The sequence below is a fragment of the Monodelphis domestica genome, chromosome 1 (genome assembly GCF_027887165.1).
Source record: "Monodelphis domestica isolate mMonDom1 chromosome 1, mMonDom1.pri, whole genome shotgun sequence".
NCBI classification, from domain to species: domain Eukaryota; kingdom Metazoa; phylum Chordata; class Mammalia; order Didelphimorphia; family Didelphidae; genus Monodelphis; species Monodelphis domestica.
Genome location: NC_077227.1, coordinates 726,776,495 through 726,791,749, shown reverse-complemented (window position 1 = coordinate 726,791,749; position 15,255 = coordinate 726,776,495). Strand labels below are relative to the sequence as shown.

At 38.8% G+C, this 15,255-nt stretch overlaps 1 protein-coding gene across 2 annotated transcripts in view; it reads left to right on the top strand.

The window, feature by feature from the left end:
* The window catches only part of DNAH6 (dynein axonemal heavy chain 6), a 224,010-nt gene that overhangs the window by 28,140 nt on the left and 180,615 nt on the right, over positions 1-15,255 (top strand). For both annotated transcript variants that reach the window (XM_001380022.5, XM_016428162.2), the window contains exons 10-13: positions 2,845-2,958; positions 7,409-7,609; positions 9,335-9,455; positions 12,891-13,042. In XM_001380022.5, coding sequence (XP_001380059.3) covers positions 2,845-2,958; positions 7,409-7,609; positions 9,335-9,455; positions 12,891-13,042 — 588 coding nt within the window. The remainder of the gene's footprint in view (positions 1-2,844; positions 2,959-7,408; positions 7,610-9,334; positions 9,456-12,890; positions 13,043-15,255) is intronic.

The following is a 15,255-nucleotide window of genomic DNA, read 5'->3' as shown; positions in this document are numbered from 1 at the left end:
TTCATTAACGGATGGGGGGCTTAGGATGTGGAGATCAGCAAAGGGCTCTCTGTAGAGAGGAGTCAGAGAAAGTCTAGTGTACACACAGCGTGACTCAAGGAACCCAATCTGGACATCTGAGGTCATATTTGAACCCAAAACCTCAAGTCTCTTAGCCCTGCTCTCAATCCACTGAACTGTCTTGTTGCCCCTTATAGAATTGTTTTTTTTTTTAAACCCTTACTTTTTATCCTAAAATGTATACTACGCATCAGTTCCAGGGCAGGAGAGAGGTTAGGGCTAGGCAATCAAGTTGTGACTTGCATAGGGTCACACACAAATTTTCTGATGAACAATTGTGAATGACCTGGTTATTCTCAGCAATACAGTGATCAAATCAATCTCATAGATTCATGATGAAAAATTCCATCTGCCTTCAGAGAAAGAAGTCTGAATGCAGACTAAAACATACTATGTTTCACTTCTTTTTTGTTTGAGAGTTCTTCCGTAAAATGACTAATATGGAAAGATGTTTTATATAATCGCACATTTAAAATCTGTATCAGATTGCTTACCATCAAATCTTTCTCATTGTTATAATTTATAATTTTTTTAGTTTTAGGCTAGAAAGTTCGAACTGGGTTAATAAACAGCATAGGAAGATTGAGGCAGATTCTTGTGAACCCTAAAAGTTCGGTTTTGGGTACAGTTAGAAGATTTAGATTTAGGATAAATATATTCTAACATGTTTCCTTTTTCTTTCTTTTTTCCCTAATTTTTGAATACTTCCAATAAATAATCTTTATATAATACTGGCCGGATCCAGAATTTTTAGGACTCTTTGGGAAGACATCTTTTCCAACAGTCAAAACAACAACCTGTCAACACAGGACAGTATTATTGGTAATACCATCCAATACCAATAATCAATAAGGGTTAGAAAATCCTTATAACACATCTCAGGGAAGGCAGAGGGGTGGGAGGAACTGAGGGAGAGAGAGAGAATTTGGAACTCAAAAAACGTTTAAATGAATGTTAAAAATTGTCTTTAGATGTAATTGAGGAAAAATAAAATGCTATTAAAAATAAATTAGATCTTTGTAAAAGGTAATAGACTTGAATTAGTCAAGAGAAATGTCTTAACAAATGAAAGAGAAATGATAGCGTTGATGATCAAGTCATAGGTGAGCATTATGTAGTTTTTTAGTAAATATTCAGGTCAGGTTGCCACTGCCTTCCCTAACTTTTTCCCCACCTCAGACTCCATTGTTTTTCATGGCACTTTCACCCTTGGCTTCTCCCCTCATTCCCTTATGATCTAATATAATTCCTATTTTCCTATTAAACTGGATGCATTAAAAGCTATTGAGCTCACACACGACCATCAAGGATATAATTCTGAAAACGAATAGGGCATCTGTCCTCTTTGTCTCCTCGCTTCAGTTTAAGAAGAAAAAGCATAGCTCCTATAATATATGGGTCTATAATATATGTTCATCAATATGCATCATCAATATTCATTATTTGACTTATAGCATCGGTGCAGATATTTGATTATTTGATTACATTATTTGATTATTTATTTGATTAATTATTTGAATACATGGCACATACGCAGTAGTATATTATATCTACATTGGAGTTGCATGCTGCAGACCAGCCAGGAATGCTAGATGCAGAAATAGAATGTGTGGGGAGAGGGATTGACCATGGGTTTTCTCTGGTATAAGGAACACTCTCTTATTTAAAGTCTTAAAACATTGTCTACAACATTAAAGGTTAATGGACTTGTCCAGGGACAAACAGCCAGAGGAACTCAGAAGTCAGAGTTGAGCCCAATGCTTCCTGGCTGAAGCCCACCATCTGTCTATTATTATTATTATTATTATTATTATTATATTGTTTATAAAGGGAATATCTAAATGGTCCAGTATGTAGACAATGCTGGATTTGGATCTGGAAGACCTGAATTTGAATCCTTGAGTATACTTACTAGCTGTGCAACCCTGGGCAAGGCATTTAATAACCTCTCTCAGCCTCAGTTTCCTCATCTGTAAAATGGAGGTTATAATAACTCCTTCCCAGAGCTATTTGAGAATCAAATGAGAAAACAAATAAAGTGCTTTGCTAATACTCTATGGATGCAAGCTACTTATTATTATTATTATTATTATTATTATTATTGTTATAGTGACTGAACTTCTTGAAGGTCCAGATTACATGATCTTCACCCCTTTGAAAGGAAAGGAATCATGATGACTTTAGACATATGGATAACTTACTGGACAGTGTGCTTAAAAGCACATTCATCTTCTCAGGCCATTAAAGCCCACTGCAGGTCAGAACAGGCTGGTGCTGCCACCTCTCTCAGGAGATAAATATCCGTCTTGGTTTCTGACAAAATCAGTCAATGGGTTTTCTGTCCAAACTTGATTTTAAGTCCTGAACTCCTAGTTTCTGAACTCATCAATGACAGCTCACTTCGTGGCCAAGAGCTTCCAGTTGATGGATGGAATAACGAGTTTCATGGTCCATAAAATCCTCTATTAGCAAATGCAATAGTCTTCTGGTGCTGATCACTCTCCTGGCAGAAACCTCATTCAAGACCCTGTAGACTGCCTTTCTGTAGAACAGAAATGGCTTGCCTATGTCTGCAAAAGCCAGTGTCAATGAATGCTTGAGCCCCTTGACGGAATCCTTGAAAGCCAAGTCACTTTTCACATCAAAATCATTCCCAAATACGGCCAGGAAACGTAGGACAAATTTTTTAAATTTAATTCAGTCATTCATTTGCTATTTTATCTTAATTTTATTATTTGATCCTAATTCTTTGGTCTATATAACATTATGATTGTCCTGTTGTAGGGCGCCCCTACTGAAAGGACAGAAGAGGATGAATCGCTCCAGCCGATGTTTGTCACAGAACTCATGCTGGAGATCAACAGTTTGTATTTTGACCCATCTTTGAACCATTTTCAGGTTTGTTTTGGAAAGGGCTTTTTAACTTGGCCTGATATGAAAAGATATATAACTTGGGGAAAGTTGGGTGGCTCATTAGATTGTTAGGAAATATTTTCTTTTCCTTTTTGCAATTTTCATGTATTGTTCCCAATTCTTCTCCCTCCCTCTTCAGGGGTGTGGCCATTCAGATACTTGAAGACAGCCATCTTGGCCTCTGTCTTCCCTTCTCCAGGAGAAGTCTTCCTGCTTTCCTCCACCCATCACAGAATCACATTTTACATAAACTTAAGGTTTTCCACATCTCCTTTGGAAGCCCTCCAGGTTATCAGGGCTCTTCCTAAGATGTGGGTCTGCATAGCTGGTAGGCTTTGGAATTACACTTCTTTTCTATTTTGTGATTATAAAATCATTCCTAGAAGGTGTCATGGTACTTAATTCTCATAGATGATCCCCTGTCTTGGTGCTTACAAGGACTATCCCTTGTCCAAAGACAACAAAAAAAAAGGGAGAAGACAAGAGAGCCCCCCCCCCCCGCACACGCCTTGCTCCATCTACCATCCCCATCCCCAGCCTAGAAGCAAAACCCAATCCCTATTAAGTCCCCAGAACTATGGGGATCTCCTCACAGATATTAGAAACCCAGAGTTAACTTGAAGTCACCCCTTCACCTTAAGGGGGGAATCTGAGCCACTTGGTCTTGGAGGTGAATAATAATATAGACCTTCTAAGTCCAGAATGAGGCCAGCGATACCAGACAAAGCTAAAGTAGAAATTGATCTGATTAAAAGAGACAAGGAAGTAAATTACATTTTGCTAAAGGGTACTATAAACAATGAAATAAACATTTATGCACCAAACAGTATAGCCTCTAGATTTCTAAGGAAAAATTAAAGGAGCTCAAGGAGGAAATAGATAGGAGGACCATACTAGTGGGAGATATCAACCTTCTCCTTTCAGAACTAGATAAATTGAACTGAGAAAAAAATAAGAAGGAAGTAAGGGAAGTGAATGAAATGCTAGACAAAATTAGAGTTAATTGATATCTGGAGAAAACTGAACAGGGATAAAAAGGAATATACCTTCTTCTCAGCAGTGCATGATACATATGCAAAGATTGACTGTGTACTAGGGCACAGAAATATTACAAACAAATGCAGAAAAGCAGAAATAATAAATGTAGGTGAGATGGGAGACCATTCCAAGCAGGAAGGATGTTTCACCATCATGAAAACTAGTTCCAGGATATGGCATCCTGTGGGAGGAATAGGAAAAAGTCTGTGTTGTTGTTCAGTCATTTTTTAGTCATGCTTGGTGATTCCATGTGGGGTTTTCTTGGCAAAGATACTGAAATGGTTTGCCATCTCCTTCTCAGCTCATTTGACAGATGAAGAAACTCAGGCCAATAGGCATCTAGTTAATTTATCATAGAAAAGGGGATAATTTATAATAATATTAAAAAGGAATGTGGTGATTAGGTTGGGAAGGGTTTTATATATTTCATCTTTAAAAACAACAAAGAGACATTGGGGTTTTTTCAGCAGGAGAGTGACATATACAGGCTTACAATTTAGGAAAACCAGTTTATTGGCTTTATGAAGGATGGTTGGAGAAGGAGGAAATTAGGTATTTCAGAAAGCATGAAATTTTAAAAATCCAAATCCCATTTATATACACGAACTTCCTAACCATCTGTTTCCCTCCCTAATCTGTTTTCATTTTCTGAAATCTTTGCTTTTGATATGCAGCAGTGATGAAAACATTACCTATGCCTCTAAGATCTTCATTTCCCTGGCCAGGACTTTGCAAACATTAGCAATGCTCTCTAGGCTCCTTTTGGTGGTATTATTGCCCAGATAAATGACCAAAAGTGGGCAGAAGTCATCCATTTTGACAACTCTTTGGAAAGGTCTTTGTTAAATCTTGGGTAAGATTTGGATAAGTCCAAAGATTTGTCAACATGGATGATTTCAGCCCACTTTTATATATACATATATATATAGATACATATATATATGTATATATATATATATATTCAAAGAAAGTCAAAAGACTAAAAACAGTAGATGTATAAGATGTCACACAGCTAAAGCAACTGACCTGGAAAGCAGATCAAAGAGAAAGAATTTATGAATAATTGAACTACCTGCATTTCAAGTAAAAAAAAACCAAAAAGTGCCTAGATACCACATTTCAGGACATCTTAAAGCTTCCTCAATCTCTTAGAACCAGAGGGTCATGTGATAAAAGAAAGAATCTACCAGCCACCTTCTGAAAGGACCCAAATGAAAACTCTTGGTCAAATTCCAAAGTTTCCAGGTCAAAGAAAACTACTAGTAACAACCAGAAAAAGAAAAAAGGATTCAAATACTGAGGAAGCACAGTCAGGATTACCATCAACTGAATAGTCACTACTCTGAAGGGGAAGAGAGTTTGGAATATTATATTGCCAAAAGCAGATGCTAGAAGCTAACATTCAAGAATGACTTATTCCACAAATAAGTATCTTACAGGGCGAGATGTCATTGTTTATTCAGTATGACTGTATCACAGCCTGCCAGGTCCTCCTATCCTTTACTATCTTCTGAAGTCTGTTTAAGCTCATATTCATTGTTTCCATGACACTATTTATCCATCGCATCCTCTGCTGTCCCCTTCTTATGTCTTCATTCTTTCCTAACATCAAAATCTTTCCCAGTTAGTCCCAACTTCTCATTCTGTATGATTTACTCTACATGCATATAGTGGGGGTTTTATTTTTCTTTTGCCCTCAGTTGTATGGATGGAGGATTGTTGGAGTGGAGAGAAGAGATGATAACTTTTTGGTGATTGAAAGAAATATTTTTTTCAAATGAGATCCTCAATCTTTACTTTTAAATTTTCTTGTGATTGATTATAACTCCTGCAACTCTTTCCATCTAAATAAACCCTTTTATCCTGCTTCCTGATTCTGTATCCCATTAATCTTTCATCTTGCCTTGCCAATTGGTTTTACTCTCCTTTTTATTAGTGACCTTGGCCAATCTGTTTTTCCTCCTTCACCTGAGACCTTCTCCTTCTGCCTAAGTCTTGATTTCTCCACTTTTCTCATTCTTTAGGTCCTTTCTCCTTAGGACTTCCACCCTCCTGATCTTTCTTCTTGCCCTTGGATCTTTCTCAAATACTTCTCCTTCTTAGATTCCTCAGGATTGAATCCTTTCCCTTCCAGTTGAGTCATTTTCCTTCTATTTCTCCTTGTCAGCTTTTCATTTTCTTCCCAAATTCAAACTCTGACCCCCTTCACATTCAAAACCTTCCAAATCTCACTCCATTTTTCTCCTTTCAATCTGGCTAAAGCCTTTCACTTCCTGAACCCCAATTCTCCTGGGATTATGACCACTGGGCATTATGAGCAAATGAAGATATGAAAACAGGTATTTTGGCCACTGACAATTCTTCAAAGGCATAGCAGATTTAGCCAGTACTTCCAATAAGCTGATATTATGGCTTTCATGATTAGCCTTGACAGCAACATAAGTGGAACCTTAGTTAAAGAATTTCCTAATGGTTGTTTGGGGCTATTAATGTATGTATATGAATATTCATATATATTGTGCATGTATATCCCCTTTATTTCACTTTAAATTTAACATTGATGAAAAACTCATTTCTATTTGTTGTTAAAACTTAAGACCAGAAAGTCCCACATTTGTTTTTTTATTTTTTATTACATGTAGAAACAATGTTTGTCCATTGGTTTTTGACTTTTAAAAATTCAGATTTTCTCCCAATCAAGGCAGTGAGTAGTCTGATAAAGGTTATACCCATGTTTTCATGTACTACATATTTCCATATTGCTTATGTCATGATAGAAGACACATATCACACATACAGTAGAATCTCATTAAGAGGGCAAATTGGATTGGCACTCAGGTTCCACTGGTTCCTTCTGTGGCTGTGGGTAACATTTTCTTCATGAATCCCTTGTGGTTATCCTGAAGATTTGCTTTGCTGATGATGGTTTGGTCCTTCCTAGCTGATCATTGTCTAATATTTCTGTAACTGTATACAAGGTTCTCTTGGTTCTGCTCACTTCACTTTGCATCAGTTCATAGAAGTACTTCCAGATTTTTCTGAAGTTCCCCACTTTTGTGAAAGACGATTCTGTAAGGAAAACTATGTCCATGAGTTATGGTTTATGAATTTATGAATCCTTTTTTTAGCAATTTTTAATCCCTTACCTGCCACCTTAAAATCAATACTGTGTGTTGGTTCCAAGGCAGAAGAGCTTTGGATAGGCAATGGGAGTTAGTGACTTGCCCAGGGTCACACAGCTAGGAAGTGTCTGAGGCCAGATTTGAACCCAGGACTTCCCATCTGTAGGTCTGGCTATCCATGCTGCCCTCGTTTTTTGTTTTGTTTTGTTTTTTTTGGCATTTTAAAGAAATGTCTTCACAAATGGCTATGTTTGTTGTTCTTTGTCTCCTCACAGGAAGGCCTTGCAGATGCCATTCAGCGGTTTCAGCACACTGTTCTGTCAGTCATTAATCTGGTACCCGATCCTTATTTTGATGCTTTCACTCGTCCTATGATTAACAATAAAATGGAAGAAAAGACTTGCGGAGATGGTCCAAGTTTGGGATCTGTGTTTGAAGATGACAAATACTTGCACTCAATTATTTATCAAATAAGGGTATATATTTTTATTTCTTCCAAAATTCCTGAAAATTAACTGTAGTTTCTCCCCCACCATTACTTTACCTCTGGTCACCATAACAACAGTAAGAGCTAATATTTATTTTTTTTCCCACACCAATGAGATTTTGGTTTATTAAAAAAAAATGGAGCTCCTGTTTTGCACATCCTGGCTACAAGAGAGGTAAAGAAAATCTAGATGAAAAAATGAAATTCAACATTTTTTTAAATCCTTGCCTTCCATCTTGGAATCAGTACTGTGTATTGGTTTCGAGGCAGAAGAGTGTTAAGAGCTAGGCAATGTAAACCTCAAATTTCCAACATTTATAAGTCTAAGGAAATTTGAGGTTTACAGAAGGGGTATTTAAGCCCTATTTCCTTCTCTCCCTTTCTCTCTCTCTCTATCTCTAATTACTTCCTCCTGTTGTAATTAAACTCCAAAAAAGGTTAAAAAAAATCAGGGGGGATTGTAAACCTCAAATTTCCAACATTTATAAGTCTAAGGAAATTTGAGGTTTACAGCAATGGGGGTCAAGTGACTTGTCCAGGGTCACACAGCTAGTAAGTGTGAGGTTAGACTTGAACCCAGGACCTCTCCTCTCTAGACCTAAGAGCTAATATTTATAAGAAAGAAGAAAACAATAATTTATTCAGCACCTACAATGTGCCAGCCAGTGTGCTAAACATGTAATAATTAGTATCTCATTTAATCCTAACAACAACCCTAGGAAGTGTAGGTGTCATTATTATCCCCATTTTACAGATGAGGACACCAAGGCAAACAGAGATGTTAAGTCAGTGTCTAAGGCTGGATTTGTACTCAATGGATAAAATGCTGGGCCTGGAATCAAGAGGAGCAGAATTCCAATCCCTCCTTAGACACCTGCTAGTTGCATGACTTTGAGAAAAATCACTTAACCTTAGTTTCCCCATCTGTAAAATGGAGATAATAACAGAATATACCTCTCATGGTTGTTTCACGAGGATAAAATGAGAAATTTGTAATGCACTTTGTACAGTGCCTGGCACATAGTAGGTCAGATATAAATGCCAGCTATTATTGTCTCATCATTATTATTTTAACATTACTATTATTTTGAGTTTGGAACACATTTTTTAAGAAGAGGGTAGAGTGCATGATAAAGCAGAGAGAAGCTGAGAGGGACTTCCAGATAAATGGGGCAAGTCCTAATTCAAAAGGTCCTGGGGTGGAATTGTAAGTTATGCATGCCCATGGCAGATCGATGTGCCATTATAAAGATGGATATCATCAATTTATCCTATATAACCATTATGGTGAAGACCAATCACTGTGCTGTTGAACAGTTCATAGATGTTACTCCTTTGGTACCCAAGAACTAGTTGTTGAGAGTCCTAGGTCAGAAGAATAAGGGATAGAGGACTGGATTGATGATATCATTGATACGGAACTCCCAAACAAGGGCTATCCTTCTAAACAATGCAGGTAAATATCTTCTCCATGGAAGTCTGAAAGAATCCAAATAACTTACCCAGAGCCACACAGCCAGTATAAGTCAATGGTAGGACTTGAACTCAAGTCTTCTTAGCATCAAAGCCAGGAAGGCTTTTCTCTCCACCATGGCAGAAAAGAAATAGTGTTTCTTTCTTGCATTGCATTGCATTTTTTTTTCTTGTATTGACTAAGCTCACCAGGTCATAAAACATGTCTCATGATGTGTATTTTTATGTGTTGAATCTTAAGGAAACCATAAAGGCTGCATTTGAAAGTGCCAGCATCTATGCAAGTACTTTTGAAAAGTTCCAGATATTTTATAAGGAAAATGAAAGTCTCGATTTAGTTGCTCTGCAAAAAGAGGAACCTGGTAAGTTTTCTTCGGAGCCCTTATTAATTATCGGTCCAGTTCTTAAAGCCATTCAATTTCCAGATAAATGAGGCTTATTTTAAGACCAGACATCCTGGGGCAGAATTGTAAGTGAAGACCTGCTCTTTGCATTCTGCTCCAGTAGGCTTTGAGTGCCCAGAGTTCTCTCTCCACCGAATGAGGCACTGGGGGATTTTGGTGGGGCCGAGACCATCTCTTCCTTTGAAGCATTTTTTGAACATGGCTCAAGATGGGACCTGACATCAAGGCACTAGTAAAATTGGACTGGCTATTTCCAGGGCAATTAGGAACTGAGAGATGGAGAGAGGAATGCTGACTTGGCCTTTGAGGTTCAGCTACTTCTTCTGACACCCTGACCCTCTCCCCCTCCAAATAAATCTGTTGTAATATAGAGTACTCCATCACAGAGATGAACAGGGTCAGGAAAATGATGGAAATGTGGATTTCAAATAAGCTTTGTTGTGGGACATCATGATGTGGCTATGGGCAAATGCTGAGACCTAGAGAGGATTTTATTTCATTTATTTATTTTTTTAAAAACCCTTACCTTCCATCTTGGAGTCAATACTGTGTATTGGTTCCAAGGCAGAAGAGTGGTAAGGGCTAAACAATGGGGGTGAAGTGACTTGACCAGGGTCACACAGCTGGGAAGTGTCTAAGGCCAGATTTGAACCCAGGACCTCCCATCTCTAGGCCTGGCTCTCAATCCACTGAGCTACCCAGCTGCCCCCTGCCAAGAGCATTTTAGAGGAACCCTCATTCGTTAAAGCAAAGGCAAAGGAGAACAGAAATCCTTGATTGATTATCAGAACCGAAAAGTCAGTTCCCTAGAGCAGTGGTCTCCAAGCTTTTTGATTGTTCACCCAGGTCATTAAAAAAAAAAAGATGGAGGGCAACTTGTTTACTTACCATCTCTGGGAGGAAAGAGAGAAGGGATGGAGGGAGACAATTTGAGTCTTAGAATTTCAGAAAACATGTTGAAAATTGTTATTACATGTCATTGGGAAAAGAAAATATTTTTAAAGAAATAGATCAAGAGAGAACTAGGTAGCACAGTGGATAAAGCACAAGGCTGGTTTCAAATCCAGGCTCATACACTTCCTAGCCATGTGACCTTGGGCAAATAATTTAATCCCTATTGCGGATTCTTTATTGCTCTTCTGCCTTCAATCAATATTGATTCTAAGTCAGATGGTAAGAGTTTTTTTAAAATGACTAAATAAATAGATGAATTAACTAATTGATCAATTAATTTGGAAAATTGAGCACACTCTCCTAATATGTGCATCCTTCATTAGTTATAAATTGCATACAGGATGTATGGCACTAATACATCACATGCATTATAAAACAAGTCCCCAAATAGAAATTTAAAAGAACAAGATAAAGATGCAATGATTATTTTTAAAAATTTATTTTATTTTCACAAATCCCTCCTTTGCTCCCAATAGAATATCATCAGCACTTACTATTTTTTATTCATATTATTTTTTTAAACCCTTACTTTCTGCCTTAGAATCAATGCTGTGTATTGGTTCCAAGATAGAAGAGTGGTAAGGCTGGGCAATGGGGGTTAAGTGACTTGGCCAGAGTCACACATCTAGGAAGTATTTGAATCCAGATTTAAACCCAGAACCTCCCATCTCCAGGCTGCACTCTCAATCCACTGAGCCACCCAGCTGCCCCCCATTCATACTATTTTAATAAGAGCCATATGATTGAATATGCTTCACTGCTTTTAAAACCTTGGTTTACAGTGAATTGATTGTAAAACCTAGATTACAGTGATTGATAAGTCTGGTTCTCAGATTAGTTTATTTTGATGCCCATCGCTGGAGTGGATACCTCACAAAAATACATGGAGCCAAACAGAAATGCATCACTGGCAATGCTAACGGAATTTGATCTTCTCTCCTCAGTTCTGCCCATCAATCATGCAATGGAATTTGCCCAAATTTAGCTAGTCAATTTCTGTCCTCCCTGACGTCGGTGGGGGGGGGGGGTCTCCGCTGGGGTCCCAGATCTGGAATGTAACTGTTAACAGTCAGTCACTGAACTGCAGCAGTGGGTGAAGGCAGCACAGAGATGGGCAGGGATTATCAAGGCTGAGTTCAAGAAATGCCTTTCTTCCCAGCTGCCTATTATAGAGAAGTGTGTGATGAACTGTCCAGCACAGCATTCCTAGAATGCAGGCATGCCAGGAAAAGTCAAGGAGTGTCTCTGAGCCAGCTGTAGCCAGCTTTTCAACTGTTTTCCCCTGTGAATCATCACACACACCCCCAAGGAGGTCACCCCGCTCTCTCCCCAGGACACCCTTGTCCTAGAGGGGGAAGACATTTAGATGGAATAGTGGAGAAAATATCTGAAACTGGGGCAAATCGCTTAACTGTCCTCAGCCTCGATTTCCTCATCTGTAAAATGGAAATAATTCTAGCACCTAATTCATAGTATTGGGTTTTTAAAAAACTCTTACCTTCCATCTTAGAATTAATACTATATATTGGTTCCAAGGCAAAAAGAAGAAACCAATTCTGGTTCTGATTCTCTCTTTTTTTAAATCCTTATTTTCGAGGCAGAAGAGCGATAAGGACTAGACAATAAGGGTTAGGTGACTTGCCCAGGTTCACACAACTAGAAAGTGTCTGAGGTCATATTTGAACCCAGGGCCTCCCATCTCTAAACTTGGCTCTTTATCCATTGAGCCACCTAGCTGCCCTTCCACAGGACTGTTTCGTAGCTCAAATGAGATAAGTTACATAAAATACTTTGCAAACCTTAGAGAGCTCTACTGGAAATGGAATACTGTTATTTCAAAGGCATCCTTGTTTCTCCAGACTATGCCACTATGCCACAGCAGCCCCCTCTTTCCATTCCTGCAGGCCTCTTCTCCCAGGAATTGTTACCCAAACTTCAGGTCCCAAACCAGCCCTCCTTGATTCTCCAGACTATGCCACCATGGCTTTGGGGAGTCCCCTGCCTTTCAGATCTCTCTTAATGGAGTTTTTAGCCATTTTCCAACAAATGGGCATCTATTTTGCCTCCGGCTCTTTGCTAATATGCAGATTGTAGTAATGAATATTTTGCTGTGCATTTTTTTTTCTTTGTGACTTTGAAAAATGGCAGTCTCTACCTCTATGTCAAAGTGTATGGAAATTTTAGTTACTTTCTTAGCATGATTCCAAATTGTTTCCTAGAATGGTCGAGTCATTTCATAGCCCCCAAACGGTTTATTAGTCTTTCTGTCTTTCCACATCCCCTCCCACATGGACTATAAAAACGGAATTATTGCTCAATAGCTAAGCAGAGCCTCTAGAATGTCGCAGCATCTGTATATGAAATTAACCCATGATGGATTGAAATTTTAAATCCTTACAACTTTAACACACTGCTTGCATAATGAATTATTTTATATAGGTGTCCGTTTCTTTGCTGAACAACTAGAAAAATATCATAGAGAACACAAGGAAGCCTTAGCTTTAAGGCCCACCAGAAATTTAGGATTATTGCTTGTTGATACCAAAAAAATGAAAGAAAAACTAATTCCATCACCAGTGCGCTGTTTGGAGGTAAGTACATGGGAAGCTGTGTAGCCTCCGTTCTTACCTCGAATCACATATGGCAAAAGCTTGAGTTCTCCTTGGCAGTGTTTTGTTTCTAGTACTGTCAACATATTAATATTAGCGTCAGAGGATTAGACATTCCTTGTTGTTAAAGTAAATTCCCTGCTTCTTCCTCTCTGTTCCAAATTTTGGAGAAGAGTTGATCAAAAACTCTGTTTTAGGGGGCAACTAGGTGGTTCAGCGGATTGAGAGCCAAGCCCAGAGATGGAAGATTCTGAGTTAAATCTGGCCTCAGTTTCTTCCTAGCTGTGTGACCCTGGGCAAGTCACTTAAGCCTCATTGAGCATCCTATCATTTGTCTGCCTTGGAACCAATATATAGTATTGATTCTAAAATGGAAGGTAAATGTTTTTTGTTTTTTTTTTTAATCCTGCTTTACAAGCTTTAAAACTAGATTTAATCTGTTGCCAAATCTGGTCATTTTTATCTTCACAGTATCTGTCTTCCAAGTCCCCTTATCTCTCATCAGTCAGTTTTTAAAATCTTGGACTTAAAACACCAAAAAAAAACCCATTTCTATACATATAGCAGAACCCCCAAATAGATTTCTGTGTGAGACCTCAATTATCTACTTTACATCCCTCTGTAAAGATTAAAATTTTGGGAAACTGAGGCAAGTAGAAAATAGTTTCTCTCTGCAAGGAGTATTATATTTTTAGAGGTTTATTAAAGGTTAAGGATTAAAGAAAATATAGGATAAGAAAGCACGTGTCTAGGCCCAGGGGCCTAGACAACCTCACCTACATTATGAAAAGAGCCCCGTTGCAAAGGGCCGCAAAAGCCTTTCCAATCAGGTTAAATACCCCTTCTCGATCTCGGCCCAGGTGAGAATTCAGTGATATTGCAAAGCATTCTGGGGAAGTGGAGCAAGGAATTCTGGGGATTGAAGTCCTGGATTCAAGTCCATTTTTATACCTCTTTGCAAGTACATAATAAATTGTACATGTCACTTTCAAAACTCTACAGCTTTTCAGGGCTGCCTTCTAGACTTCCTTCTCTTCAGTCGATTTTTGAAAATATTACAACGGCCATCCCTTTTTAAAAAACCTTCACCTTCCATGTGAGACTCAATAAGCAGTAGAGTGGGAAGGACTAGGCAATAGGAGTTAAGTGACTTGCCCAGGGTGATATAGGTAGGAAGTGTCTGAGGCTAAATTTGAACCTAGGATCTACCATCCCTAGCTCTGACTCCCCTTAGACCCCCTTTTTAAAGCCCCACTATTCTCCCCCCTTGCGAAAAATAAAAACCAAGAGAAAGTAAGGAGAGAGAACCCTTGTAGCAAATAAGTAGAGTCAGACAAAATGAATCCTCATGTCTGAATAAGTGTGTCTCCTTTTTCTCTCATCCCTATCCCCAACTCCCATGAAGTTATCACCCCCTAAGAATATTGGGGTAACACTTCGGTACTCTAGATGCATATCTTCTGTGGGCACCACTTGGGCCAACATGACCGACACCCCTAGGAATTCTAATTGATTCCCAAATGTACAGGAACATTTTAAGGATTGTGGGATCAGGAAAGCTCTTGTGGCATGAAATCGTGCCTAGAAATGTTTCCCTACATTAACAAATCTCAACAATACAGAAACTTAATACAGTCCTCATGTACTATGGGGTAAGAACATGGCCTCCAAAAAGCCATCTTAGCACAACACCTAGAACCCAGAATAAGGACTTCCCAATTCTAGAACCTCAACCCGGTCATCATTTAGCGGTATGACCATGGACACGTTGTGTTGCTTCTTTGATTTTGCATTTGCTACTCTGTAAAATAAGGATGTGCGACAGAGACATGAAGAGAGAGAGGCTTTGCAGGACAATCCAAGATGCAAGAGTCAAGGCTGGGGACCTGTCTGTCAATCAAGAAGGTTCCAAACAGAATGTTTCCAGGAGGAGAGGCAGTTGAGATGGCCAGGGGGAGAAACTTGTGACTTGGGCTCTGCCTCTCTCCCAGATGTTAGGACTTCATTATCTGGAAAATTCTCCCTAAAATTCAATTTGTTAAATCTTTTCCCCTCTAATTTCTTACCTATAAAAGGATCCTCCCCCTCCAAGTTCTCAGCATTCAGTCATCCACCTGGCAGCACTCCCACGTGAACCACACTCACTGGCAGGGCCAGACGCTGTACTCGGGACAAGGGATACAACAATAGAAAGC